The sequence below is a fragment of the Silurus aristotelis genome (genome assembly GCF_946808225.1).
Source record: "Silurus aristotelis genome assembly, chromosome: 4".
Lineage (NCBI taxonomy): Eukaryota > Metazoa > Chordata > Actinopteri > Siluriformes > Siluridae > Silurus > Silurus aristotelis.
Window position 1 is genome coordinate 1722031 of NC_139577.1, and position 15000 is coordinate 1737030.

The window sequence follows — 15000 nt, forward strand, 5'->3', positions numbered from 1 at the left end:
CACAGTGGGGTGTGTAAACAGAAACAGAACTTGTGTGTTTCTTTGGTAAACAGGGTTACATGCTACATTAGTAATGTGGCTCCAGGTCTCCAGTTTCCACGTTTCCAGTCTGCTGCTTAAAATCCAGGGGGTGCACCAATGACTTCTGGGACCTCGGACAGGTCCATTGGGTCTCTTTGCTCCAGAAAATATTAATTGTCCTTGTTTTTTTTTTTCTCTAGTCTTTGCAAGGGGGAAGGAAAGAAATGACACCTTTCCTTGTCATTGCGTTGGGTTTCCCCGAGAGTACACCTTCTGGACCTTTTTAAAATATACATCTTTCACCTGGACTATTCAGTTGCCATAAATGGGCCATCATTCTGATCTTGTAGATTTTTCTGTAGAGTACAGAACTTGTAGAGTTCTGAACATCAAACACACATCCACTTTTCTTTTTTTTTCCCCTCCTGTAGCCACAGATGCATGCAAGTAGGTTAGATGTTTTTTCAGGGGTTTCCTCAAAGCTTTTTTGTTTACATAATCTGAGAATGTACATTTCTAAGTTTAGTAAATTATTTGCCATTTTGTTGGAAACCCTGCAGCTTTGCACTCAACTTAGTTTTAGAACCCAGTAAATGTGATACTGTATCTTTTTGAAGATTTTGAAGGTTGATGGTTTCCATCTATTTAAGCTTGAAATTGCTGGAATTTTTTTTTAACCTTATGTGGTCACATTCACAGCGTCTCAGGCCAAGATATCAGTGAGCATCTTTAATTCTCCAGTCTGGGCTCTTTAACTTGGTAGAGTTTATTACGCAGATTTTGAGGGTTGCTGAGAAATCGTGCATTCAGGATCACCATTGCGGTGGTGATGGTGGTGGTGGTCAGAATCGAAATTAGTTTGCAGAAGCCATTTGTAATTATCGGCTCTTGTTAAAGTCATTCTTATGAGCAGGGCTTTGCGTCTTCATCCCCTGTGCGGTGCTGTGTGATGGGAGAGTCCAGCATCCATGCGCAGCGGTTCTCAGCATTCTCTCTCTCTCTCTCTCTCTCTCTCTCTCTCTCTCTCTCTCTCTCTCTTTGCGTCTCTCCCTCCCTCTCTCTCTCTCCCTCTCTCTCTCTCTCTCTCTCTCTCTCTCTCTCTCTCTCTCTCTCTCTCCATCCCTCTCTCCAGCTCATTCCGTGTGTTCCGTTTCGGACTTGAACGATCCCCGGTATGCTCTCATCCTTCTCTCATGCGCACCGCAGCGGCGCTTCTCTCCCGACGCTGATATGAGCGCTAAAGCGGCGCCTCGTCCACCCGCCCGAGCTGGATGTCTATGCGCGGTTATAATCGGCGTCAAGAACTCGGCATTAAGGCGGAATTAACGGCGGACGCCACCGCCATGGGCAAATTCGAGCACGTCTGGCTCCTTTTCTCATTAGGTCTCATCACCGCCGCCAGCGGTAAGTCCGAAAGCTGGATTGATGTGTGTGTGTGTATATATATATATATATATATATATATATATATATATATATATATATATATATATATATATATATATATGTATATCTAAGATATATACATATATAATATATAATTCCATATTCACCTATTTATTATATTCTATTTTGCGGCTTGTTTTTGATGATGGAGATTTGACTTTTATAAGGGCGCGCGCCTGACAGATGCGCGGTGCTTCTCCTTCTCCTTAAGGTTTTGGAGCCACTTCCGAAACTTGCATCCTAATTGTCTGGGAGTAGTAAAGAGGGATTGCATTGCAGAGGATTATTATGTGCGAATGATGCGTCGAAACGCAGGCTGGCGCACAGAACATCTTCCAAGTTCAATGAGAAGGTCTGACTCACGAAGTGTGATTTAGAGGACATGAGCTTGCGTGGAAAAGGGGCATTTCTGTTAACGTGGTTAGATACTGCTCAAAATACGACGTGTGTTTGCGTGAGAGAGAGAGCGCGAGCGAGAGAGAGAGCGCGAGCGAGAGAGAGAGCGCGAGCGAGAGAGAGAGAGAGAGAGAGAGAGAGAGAGAGTGTGTGTGTGTGTGTGTGTGTGTGTGTGTGTTTTCAATATAATTCACTAGAAGAAATACATTTACTGGTTTAACCTGATACTCTGTTGCTACAAAGTTTTGTTTTTGCACAAAAAAATTACAAATGAAACAAAACCAAAAACTTTTCACTTGTACTGAGTTTGTGTTGAAGCCATCCATGCAAGCTATTAATGACCAAAGCATGTAAAGTGAATAGAGGGGTTATAACTTCCTATAGTGCATATTTCAAGTTCGTGTACACTTATGTGGTATAACCAGCTATGGGATTTGTTTCATCAAGCCTTTTACAAATTTTTCAACATAACATTTTCAAGTTCACTTTTTTATGATTCTTTTGGAGATGTCTTCACCTCCAAGATGCAACAGTTGGAGAAGTGGAGCAGATAACCCACAGTTGCACTTGATGCGATTTCACGCTCGTTTAGCTTGCTGACAGGTCCCACAGGCAATGTCCAAAGGATAGCTGATGTAAATTCTATGGAATCATCTCCTCATTCATGTGGTGTAGGCAGTATGGAGTAAAAACATGAAAGAAAGAAGTGGGAGGAAAGTGTTAATTATTTTTTTGTTGTTGCAAGTTTATGCAAATTGTCATTAATTAATATGCAACAGTTAAGAGGTAAAATTATATAACGTTTCATCATGCAGAGATCTTATTTGCCTCTGTGATTAAAAAAAAAAGGTTTACTAGCTCAATTATTTATTTATTTATTTATTTATTTATTTATTTATTTATTTGTTCTTTGTTTTACTTCCACTTCCCAAAAACATGCAGGTTCTCTAAACTGACCCTAGGTGTGAATGAGTGAGTCAAAGTGTGTGTGTTTGTGTGTTTGTGTGTGTGTGTGTGTGTGTGTGTGTGTGTGTGTGTGTGTGTGCGCATTAGGCATGCGCATGTCCCATCTCTGGAGAATTTTCCCTATCTTCTTGTGACACCAGATCCACCATGACCCTTAACCATTTATATAAGATAAAGCAATGTGTTTAGTAGCAATCAGCATCATCATAATGACCAAAATAATAAACCAGTAAATAAATGTAATTCATTCATCTTCAATGTCTCCAAAGTGATAAGGGTGGGATTACAAAATAAAGGGGTGTGGCCAGACGAGATCAAACAGCAGTGGAATTAACGTGGCGCGCCAGTACAGTGCATTAACATTGACCTAAAGCATAAAGTGGTTTTCCTGCTATCGATCAAAGCATCATTAGCTGTAGCTAAGTTGTGCTGCACTGAAAGGAAGCAGAAACTCGAAAAATGTCACCAAAAATAGGCCAGCATGCAAATTTGCACCTCAATACATGGATTGACAGTGATGAAAGTCAGGTTTCTGCAAGGGAGAACCGGGTGTCAGAATGGGTGTGTGTGTGTGTGTGTGTGTGTGTGTGTGTGTGTGTGTGTGTGTGCAGGTGTGTGGGTGCTAGGTGCCTTTCAGTTTCCCTGTTCCCATTATGTTCATCGTTTTAGTGGATGTGCTCTTCAAAAGAATTAGAGATGCTCCGGGACATTTCCTCTGCTTCCCGAGCCTGTAAAAGAATCATTAGTTTTGCCACAGCTGCACTATCAGCATTAATGACGGTGACTGCAGCTCTTCCATGTTCACAATCATGTGAGGGAGGTTTGGGGGAGAGATGGTAATAAAAGAACCTCAAGGATTTGATGTGGGGTCTGGATGTGGCGTTACCAGGGCTGTTTGCATGGTGCGGTTTCACACAATACGGTTTCTGGTGATTGGAATATTTTCTTTTTATACTTTATTCCTTTTATACCAAAGCAACAGTTAAAATGCTTGAATTGTCAAATATATGCATAAAAATGCACATAGTTAGTTTGTTATCAGTTACATTATAGCAGCTATAAACATACTCTCGCCTTCCCTTTTTTTTTTCCGACTCTTCCTTTTTCTTTCCGAAAGTTAAAAAGGCTGAAACATTTAGCTTGTCATGCTATCGAGAAACAGGAAAGTGCAGGCTTCTCTGTCTAAAAACTTCTGGAGCACTTTGCTGACCTTTACAAAGCTCTGACATGGGAGATGGCTCGTATAAAGGGTCAATAAACAACGTCTTGGAGGAAACCAAATCGCCATATATATTTTTCTACGTTAACTTTTTTACATCGATGAAAATGTTAATGATCCGGTGCGATAAATACAACTGGGAATGGGACGTTTAATATTGTCAATGTTATTTAAACTGCACCGTTTGCAATGCTTTGGGATAAATATTTCACCATGAAAATAAGGAATTAGGATCATGTCTGATTTTGTTCTTAGTATCAAATGGTATACAAATTGATGTGTTTTTATTATGAGACATTCGGCCTACATAAAAAGGGAGCATCATGTCTCAACTGGCATTTTGTGTTATTAATATTGGGTATGGCTCAGACTGTAACTGTTGTGAAAACTAGAAAACATCACTCCTTGCTGCGTTTAATCTTGCATTAGTCACGGCAGAGCATAAAAGCTTGCAATGCAGGAACAGTAATTCAATTTACCAATTTTACACCGACTATAAGATGCCTGCTTGATAGTCTAAGGCAGATGCCCAGCGACAATTAGATGACATTGAATTGTTGCCAAACTACAAGACATTATGACTCTGTCCAACCTCGAGCCTCGCATGCAAATGTGACATTCGAAGTCTTGTGGGGAAAAGAAATTGAACCAAAGGTCTTTCCTCTATATTAAAACACGAAGGCCCCCTCATTGGCTACGAATTATCTAATATAGATGAAATGTTGCCTTTGTGAATCGTGACAGCATTGTTCAGCATTTTTATTTATCTGCATTGCGTTCAGAACTCGAAAACGATCCTGGTCATCGATGCATCAAGAATAAAACATTATGAAACCAACACACAAACCAGCTCAAGAGGCCACAAAAAAAAAAGCGCCTTTCAAGTGATTAAAATGCTGATGCCATATAAACATGCCACATTATTGAATGGCACTGATTAGGCAGGCAGATGCAAAGCAAGGAGCCAAAAACATCAATTATTCACTGGACATCTGGCTCAGTGCGGCAGAGGAAGCTCTTGTTTTAAGTTAGACACTGCTCTTCCTCCAACTCCGAAAAGTTCTCGCTGCGTTTTTTTTTTATTTGATTTTTTTATCATGTTACTCCTTTTCTGGAGCTGATTTCCGTGTGGTCATCAGTTTGAGCGCCAGGGTTCCGGATGGGGTGACCCATTTTAAAGTATGTATGTGAAGAGCTGTCTCATACATATATAACTGATTTGAGCTTTTGAATTTCAAAGCGGCCGCAGTCAGCAGAAAGAGTGTCGCCTTATTCATCTATTAATGTGATTTTTAAGGTCAGGGATCAGAGGGAGAACAAAAGAAGGACTATTCAGTTTAGAATTCACAAAATGCATTTTAATTAGCCACCGTTTTAGCTGTAAAATGGGAAATTTTTTTTGTGCTTTCTTTTCCTTTTTTCTTGCATCTTCGGGCACAGACGAAGCAGCTGTTGACATTAAGCTGATAAATTTGAGACTGAATTTGGTCGGGCTTTTCTTTCTTTTTCTTTTCTTTTTTTCGTGAAAAAATGAAGAAGTGTGAAAAATGTGCTCTTACTTTATTGAGACAGGATTTTTTTTTCTCCGGAGATTTGCTGCGAGCCTAGCCTTCTTTCCGTTTAACTACGGTCTCGACTTTTCCCCTTCATGTTTCCTCCGAGCATAAATAACAGCCGTTGTGATTGGTGAAGTATCCTACATGGTCTAGAGAGAAATGGAGTATGGATGTTTTTCCCAAACTAACTCTTTGGCTTCTTTGGAAGTACCCGTAATTTCCGGACTATAAAGCGCACCCATATATAAGCTGCACCCACTGAATTTGACAAATATTTTTATTTTAAACATAAATAAGCCGCACCTGTCTATAAGCCTTAACCTGTCTATAATAAACCTTACACAGGCTTTATTGAAAGACAGTGTCTGTTACACGGTGTAACGGGTGAAATATGTTGTGGCTCCTTTAAGAGCAGAGCGTCATTTTGGGAATAGCCTGACGCCGCATTTTTCCGCTATTACTGCCTGTGTGCAAGACCGAGGAATATGTCCTTATTATTTTCTGATGCTCATTTTTAAGTTTCTTTGACTAACCCGTAAGAAAAATAAAAAAGCACGAGTTTTGGAAACCTGTCTGTGCTAATATGATTTCTGGTGTAACTGGAGTTAGCGAGCTCTCCCTTCACCCAGACTCAACGTGTTACAACGGCTTGTATCTAAACAGTAGCCGACCAAGAAAGTCATTGTTCACTGTCTTCCTCCTTCCTTTCACAACTATTTCTCTCGAGAGTTTTTGGCATCGTCGTGCGTTTAAAAATCACCACCGGTGGAAGTTTTTCTCCCGATGCCGTGCAGCTCAGAACACAGGTGAAGTGTGTTTTTTTTCGTTTCTGTTCGGAAATTTCTTCGGTTTAATGTTATGTCGCTCAGTTTTTTGGCTTGAAGTTTGTGAAACCGGGAAAAACCCAGGAAAAATCCATAAATTAGCCGCTTCGTTGTTTAAGCCGCGGGGTTCAAAATGTGGGAAAAAAGTAGCGGCTTATAGTCCGAAAAATACGCTATTTTAAGAAAGTGTTTCGTTTAAAATGATCATACACTGTGCAAATTAAAACTATACTCGTTTAAAAACAAAAAAAATATAAATCAGCTGGCAATTAAAGCCGCTTTAATTGAATTGAAGCTCGTAATGCATGAAAGAATTCTTTGGCAATGAATGATCTTGGGACACATCATGTGACCAAACGATGCCAAACGATATATTTTAATTGCAAACCATACAACGTTCTGCCATTGTCATAACTAGTGTTTTCTAGGACCATAGATATCTATAGTGCATAAGATCGCAATTCTGTTTGAATATCTGTTCATCACACAGTTCTACCATTAAAGAATCCTTCTTGTATAGAGAGTGCGCTATTGCAAAGGCTCTCGAGCTCTCGATGATGTGGTCATGTGGAATTACTACCTGTTCCAATTTCATTCAGCCTCATCTGGAGCAGTGTGACCAGCGTGGAGTGTTGGAGTACGACTCCTCCAGATTAATGAGACTCTGTTAAAGCCGAACGAAGGAACGATTCCTCGGTTACCACCCCCGTAGTCGATATTAAGAGAGACTGTGTAATCCACGTTAAATGGATGCGTCTTTTTGCTTTTGATCAATCATCACGATGACCAGGAGTGACACGGACTGTAGCGCAGAGGGTGGTGGTGGTGGTGGTGGTGGGGAAAGCGAAAATGTTGTAGCAGCAGCATGAAGAACGCTTGTAGGAGGCAGCAACTCCTCCACGCACACTGCCTCTGGTGATTCAGCACGGCCAGTTTAGACACGTTGCTATGGTTTTTACTGTTGATAATTCAGGAACACTGAGTGAAGCTGATATGAGGCCTTTTGACGTACGGCAGCATTAGGCAGACAAATACTCTGCCTTTCACTCCCGCGTGTTTATACGTCATTATTTTAGAACTCATTAAAGTTAGTGCTTTGAAGAAATTTTCATCCTTGTATTACCTATGAAGCAAAACTAAATAGACGTTGCAAAAAAAAAAACATTCTGAAACACATGAAATATGTTTATATTAAAATATTAATGTTGTGTTTTTAGTATTTTTTTTGACTGTGTCAACACGATTCCTTAAAAAAGACAGTGCTAGAACGTTTTATGTCTGTCTGTTACTTATTCGAGATTCGATAGCGTTAATGAAAAATCAAGACACAGAAAGCAAGCACTGGACACGAGGCTCCAGATTGAGGCAATTATCAAAATCACAAGTGTGCGGTCACAGAATTTATGCTACTAGAATGAAAGTTAAAGCTGTGGAACCTGAGTTTTTCAGGAGGTAAACGCTGGAAAGACTTGAGGCCATTTGTCATAGAGATGGAGAAACCCATCAACATTTCATTGAACATCACATTTTTGATTATAAGTATTTATATGCACGTTGTTCAGGGTGGATTTTTCCTTGAGGGATGATTTGAATCATCAGAGTACATAAATGCTGAATGTTTCCTTCGGTCTTTTGATAGAGAACTTTTAATTAGTTTGTCATTATTTTGATGGAAGGGTGGAATGAATCACGAGCTGTACTTTTATCCAGCTTTTAATTAATTTTATTTATTTTTACAAAAGTTATCAAACATTCAGATGGGAAAGTGCCTTTTCCAGGTAATCGACACAAAAAGCACAGACTGAATATTACAGTAATGCCATTAAAAGCAGACGTTTTAGCTGTGCTCTTAATTACACACTTAATTAAGTGGCCATTAACATGGTTACTCATTCATAAAGCAATTTAATATTCCACCCATGCGAGTTCGACAATGACTCTTTCATACCGACAGCAAAGAGACCGAGCGACCGTCGACGCCGTACCAAAATCTAAACTTGAGCGCATCCGATTGTGGAGTTTCTTTCTTTTTTTATGTTACGGCATGTCCCCTAAAGCACTCCCACAATATCCTTTAGCTTTTGAGGGCTGGAAGAATTTAATTACATTCAAGAATGTCATCAGCCTCTGCTGAAACATGAGAGGAAAATTATAGACTAGATTACTGGAGCCTTAAGCTAACAGTGTGTTAGTGAGTCAGGCTGATGACTTTGTATGGTGTTATTGATGAGATCACGAAACCGTGGGAGATTTCTGACAGAACTCACATCAAGGCTACCAATTACAAATAACATGAAGTTTACAAATGAACACAGACCATGTGAGCAAACGAATCCATTCTCTTTCATTAGCTACCTGTCCCTAATACGTATACATGCTCATTAAAACTGGAAAGGGAATAAAGACCAAGAGATGTTTTACTTTCCCTTTATGCTTTTAGGAGGAGAGAGATTTATGATAGGCTTCCTGCCACCTCTGTGCTCATATGATCTCTTGCTCATCAAAAAGGCAACATCGTCCACAAAACAGCTGCTGCTCACTCGATGTTCTTTGTTTTTCTCACCATTCTGTGTAAATTCCAGAGACTGCTGTGTCTAAAAATCCCAGGAGACCATGGTCCATCTGGCACCAACTGTTAAAAGGAAGCAGACGATTTCTTTGTAAGTTTCAAGCAACAGATATGAACCGTTAAACTATCATTGGTCAAGTGGGTGTTTACAGAGACCCAAATTGGTGTCTAATGACCCAAACGACACAAATGAGCTTTTCAAACAGGTATTAAACTTTACATCTAACTCATTCCTAATTAATGGGTTTCATTCAATTAAATAGTGATTTTCTTTTTCATGTTTTTTTATTGGCTTAACCTTCCTTTTTCATCTTTTAATTTTTTGCCACTGACAATATCAAAAAGTGAATGGAAAATTTTTTTTTTGCAAACTTGGTGGTATTAATTTCTTGTCTCTTCACCTCTTATCTCTTCAAATATGACATGCTAGAGCATCTTTCAGCTTTGTGTGCTTAAAGGAAAGAAATTTGACCAAAGGCACTTTTTGTGATTAAAATATTGAATAAAAAAAACAGAAAAGATGTTAGACCTAAAAGCATTCTGGTGCTCAGATCCATGCACGAGAACCGGTATAAAGCACATTTTAATCCCAGTATGCCAAAATGCGGGTCGTTCCAAAGGTGACTGGTGTGAATTCAGCCGATACGTCTATAATTCTGTGTGTTTATTATATATGTTTACACTTTTCTATTTTGTCCATATCTTTCCTGTGTGCCATTTATATATTCCCAGCAACTGAATGATTTTCAATGAAAAAGTCTTGGGAATTCTATAACTTCAGATGCTGCGATTGTAATAGGTACTGCATTTTATCCTTTCATTCAGAAATGGAGGTCATCTGGTAATTAGGTAAGAAGCATGAAAAGATAAAGGATAATCTTTTTCACAATACAGTGGGATTGGCACGCTTTTGTCAAAGCTGCAATGTTGTTTTTCTGTTTCCTGTAGATAAGGCATCGGCCGCCAACAAGTTTGCGATTATGCTTTTTAAACATATTGCTTTTGTAGGATCTGTCTGTCTGTCTGTCTGTCTGTCTGTCTGTCTGTCTGTCTGTCTGTCTGTCTGTCTGTCTCTATCTATCTATCTATCTATCTATCTATCTATCTATCTATCTATCTATCTATCTATCTATCTATCTATCTATCTATCTATCTATCTATCTATCATTAGACATCAGAGTAATGCATTATTGCTGGCTTATGCTTAAATATCATAATTACTTGCACTGGATTTTACAAAAGCTTTACAGTTACTGTCAATTACTGCAAAATCTGCATACATCTTTTATCCTTTAAAGCATAAAGAGCATACAATATACAAAATATGCAGTTAGGGAAAAAAAAAAAGAAAAAAAAAGAAATCCATTCATCTTCTCCCGCTTATCCATAATTCGGGTCGCGGGGGCAGCAGTCTAAGCAGATTCCCCGGACACTTGTCCGTGTCCAGGGATCGGGCTGTCAAGGCCCCCGCCTTCGACTGCTGCCCAATCCTCTCAGCACCGGTCCCTTACAGTCCCTCCTGCAGGTGGTGAGCTCACGGGAAGGCTGCCTCACGTCGCTCCGACATCACGGTCCTTGATTTATTTTTCTCGTAAGGGTCCCCTGGAGCATTAAGGGCTTTGCTCAAGGGCCCAAGAGTGGCAGCTTGGCGATACCGGGGCTTGAACCCCCGACCTTCCGATCGGTAACCCAGCGCCTTAACAAAATTACAAAATTAAAAAAGCAAAAAATCCCTTTTAATTGATATTTTTGTTTGTACCTGTTCATGACTGTTTATGTAGTTTATAGTAGTTCGGCAAAGAAAAAAACAAAAATGACAATTTTTTTATAATAAAACAATCGATATATAACTTTTGATTTTGTGTATTTATATTTTCAAAACACATCCTGTTCATTTTGAATAACATTCGTATTCATTTTCTATCCCTTTCGTCTCATTAGTAGCTCCATTAATACAATTCAGCAGCATCACTAGACACCAGTGTATTGAGTTTAGTCTTAAATATCATTATCATAATTCGCTGCACTGGATTTTACAATTTACTGTCAGCTGTTCAATTAAATCTAAATGTAATTTTGCATTTTGTCCTTTAAAGCATAATCGAGCATAGAATATATAGCATATACAGTATTGAAAAACAACACCGATCTCAGTTATACATCACACAAGAAAAGCGTTTTATCTATTAAGTGTTTTATATGTTCACATTTGTAACATTGCTTCTATGAAGCTTATGTTTATGCAGCTGCATTATACATTTGTCTATGGATATTCCTGGGCTTGTGTGGCTCACAGCATCTTATCCAAATCAGAACGTATGCATCTCATCTCGGCTGCTGCATCCAGCCTATAATGCTAGTGTGATTTGGTGCACACAAGGGTGTGCTGTTACTTTAGGCGACGAACTGAAATATCACCCACATGCTGTTTAGTTTATACACAGGTTATGTGGAATTTGTTTATATCAAATAGCCTTCTTGTATGCTGCCCATTGATTTCTGCATGTATTCAGTTATTTGTTATTGATGCACAGAATTTCATTTATACTTTAGAGTTGAGAAGCTATGAAGTTTGCGCTGAATATACATCTGAATCTAGATCCGAATTTAGATCCGTGAAGCGTGTGCACGTGCATGCGCGCATTATGTTATGTTTTAATGTTATGCCAGACAGCTTTGAGACTATTATAAATGTCCAGAATGATTGACAAGTGAAGTCTGAGGGAATCAAACCCAAACACACCACAATACACATCGTCGTTCATACGTAGAGACTAAGCGTAATTGATGCTGTTAGACTCTAAAAGGCCAAGTGACTAAAAAAAAAAATCTTTGTATAACTTTTATATAACATCTCAAGTAAATGCCAGAATGCTGATCACAATTCTTAAAAAGGACAAAATCTGACGCAGGAAAAAACGAGAGTTACTAACCGACAGACATGTGACATTTAACTCTTTTAACTGAAACTCTCGCCTTTTAGTGATAATGCGCACATACTGGATAATGATTGGTCTGATTTTCTTATTGCAGATTTTTTGCTTTAAAGTTATCAGGACTCTTGGAAACGAGTTATGAAATATCATCTTGCAACCCTCGCCTGGAAAATGTGTCCTGCGTTTTAGTTTATTATAAACCCTTACAGTATGGTGTTACCTACACAACAGCACTGAGCCTCCTGCTAACGAGAGCTCAGATTCTTTACATATTATTCTCCAGGTCCTCCTCTCTTTTCCTCTCTCTGCTATTGATTAAATACAGCCATGTCAGGAACCGGATCGAAATTTTCCCATCATGAACCATGTGTCTGGATTTGGTTGCATGTTTTGGATTTGCTGGAAAGGAGCCGTGACCATGTTGTAACTTATTGGCAGAGGCAGCCAGATTTCCATATAAATCTCCTGCCTTGTCATTGATATCATGTATCCTAACAAGATACAGTAGGCATGGTCTTCAGAGAGAAGCTTAGCAACGTTTTAGATCTTCCAGCATACTTAAAAGTGGGGATTAGATGCTTTAGTGTAAAACAATACTTGTATTAAACCCATCCTAACTGTGATAAAGCTCTACTTGTGTTTCATCTGCTCATGGAACCCATCTCCAACCAAAGCTCCAGGAACTTTTAGTGAATGCCAAGATCTTTTGTAGAAAAAAATACATTCTTCTGGCACTTCTTCCAGATATTTTACGGTATAATTGATGTTTTGGACCCTTGAGCTCTGTCTTCAACCTTATTAAACACCTTTGGGATGTATTAGAACTGCCTTCCCCTCAGGCCTCCTCATCTCACCTACATCAGTACCGCTTGTGTCTGAATGAGCACAAATCTCCACAAAATCTTGGAGAACATCTTCGCAGAAGTGTGGAGGTTATTAAAACTGTAAATGGGGACTAAGGGTGGAATGGGATGTTCAAAAAAAGCACATAAAAATCTTATGGTCCACAAATTGTCGCTTTAGACAAGTAGTATTAACGCAGTTGCTGCTAGTAATGTTGGCAAGTAAATGAAGGCCAAAAATCATTGGTGTAAAGTTTCATAAAGGATGCTGAATTAGCTTATATGGCAAAAAGCGTGGAGATGAAATAAATCAACAGCAGCACATCCTGCTGACTGGCTGAAATCATACATTACATTATAATCAAGGATGGATAATAGAAGCAGTTAAAAATGATGTTGGTCCCAATTAGCAAACAAGCCACACTCAGTGTCGTTTAGATGTAAATTACACACGTGTGTGTGTGTGCGCCGAGTTACGTTTTCCCAGTTGGATGTAAATGATCTGAAACACCCCTGTGATCAACTGCTTTCCCACCAAATATCTGTTCTCATATTGGGGGTGGGTTCAAGAGACAAGCAGGATATTTTGATCGCTGATAAGAAATTTCATTTCAGTCTTGTCTTCTGGTTTAAATCAGAAAACAGATTTATAACTCAGTTATGAGATCCTCAGGTAGATTGCTTGCAGTGACACCGAATCCTTTACTCTGTTTATCAATTCACAGGGAACAAAAATGAGTCGGCACTGAGCAGCGTTACGGCTTCTGTCGTTCGCCCGCAATCGGACTCCCTAAAGTAACGATTCCCCCTTTTGCTTATGATGTGCAATCGAGCATAAAGTACGTGTCATGTGCTGTCAGATTGGAAGGCGCCCTGTCGTAAAAGACGTCTACATGCTACATGCACCTCATCCAGCGCATCTCTTTAGGGCATTGACTTAATTTGTGAACACTCAAGTGTTATCTCTTGCACGGTCGGAGATTATTTTTTCCCCATCTTTGTGTTAAACTATCTGAAGCCTACAGCCTGAGCGGATTATCTTACAAAAGTGTAAGGTGTTTCTCAAACACAAATCAAAAGAGGATTCAAAGTTTTTCTTCCTTTGAAACCGTCAATATCAAAGAAATTTTCTATTTCTCCCTCGTTCCTATCATTTGAGATTAATTTTGTGATAGAAATTCAATCAGCGATCCATGATTTGTGATCAGCATTTGCGAGCTGGAATACAGATTTCCATTAGTTCCTGGTATATTGCAAATACGGATCAGTGTGTGCTCAAAAACAGCAAGAAGATCTTTTAATAAACATGTCCTTCTTTAAAGTTTTGGCATGCTCTGTGCTCTGAGATGTTTTACTGATCACCGGTGGTTGTATCTCACCAATGGATATTTGAGCACAAACTAGTCTGGCCGTTTTCCTCCGACCTTCTCATTTATGGTACGTCTTCTGAAATGCTGCTCGCTGGATATTTTTTGCACCATTTTGCGTAGTGTGTCGTGTATGAAAACCTCAGGAGATCAACGTTTTCTGGAATACCCATCCCAACTGAAGCTCTTGACCCCTAGCATGTATTTATGCATGACTCAAAGATTGACAAGAAGATATTTATGCAGAATGTGCTCCCGTTTCTGCAAACCAAATATAGCTGAGTAAATTGCCTTAACCTCAATAAATAAAAAAAATAAAAAAACTCAGTTGTGGCTACTAAAAGTGAATCAGAGAGCTAATGTGTAATTACACATGTAAGATCATATAATTAAGCGTAAATTCAATCCCCAGAAAAAAGCATTGTTTTTAGCCTTCTCTCTCTCTCTCTCTCTCTCTCTCTCTCTCTCTCTCTCTCTCTCTCTCTCTCTCTATCGCAGAACGAACACACTCGAGTTTTTAACCTTTAACCATTCGGAGTGTCAATCCACACCTGCTCCATCCATCCTGCATCTAAATGAAGTGTGTAAACACCATAGAAAGCTTTTCAAATCCCACGCTTAGTTCTGCTCTCTACGACAATGTAATGATTGTGTGGCCTGTATTTAGAAAGTAAGGTGTTTTGTAAGGTAATGATGCTCATTAAACCAACATGGGGAACCCGAAACCAAACGTAAATAGGCTGATTACTCAGAGTCCCACTGTTTAATGTCACTTTTTTCTTTTTTCTTTTTTTTTTTTTTTAAATCAACTGCATTTTAAAGTCTTGTCTTGGGATGTGAACATGATTTCGTTTACTA

At 39.2% G+C, this 15000-nt stretch overlaps 1 protein-coding gene across 11 annotated transcripts in view; it reads left to right on the forward strand.

Annotated features, from left to right (window-relative positions):
- The window catches only part of LOC310724820 (CUB and sushi domain-containing protein 1), a 368464-nt gene that overhangs the window by 33353 nt on the left and 320111 nt on the right, over nt 1–15000 (forward strand). For 4 of the 11 annotated variants that reach the window (XM_083539172.1, XM_083539176.1, XM_083539175.1 and 1 more), the window contains exon 1: nt 798–1425. The exons of the other annotated variants lie outside the window; for them this stretch is intronic. In XM_083539172.1, the coding sequence (XP_083395298.1) occupies nt 1293–1425 (133 nt within the window). In that variant the 5' untranslated portion in view covers nt 798–1292. Of the gene's footprint in view, nt 1–797; nt 1426–15000 lie in introns of those variants that run through there. 11 annotated transcript variants of the gene reach the window in all.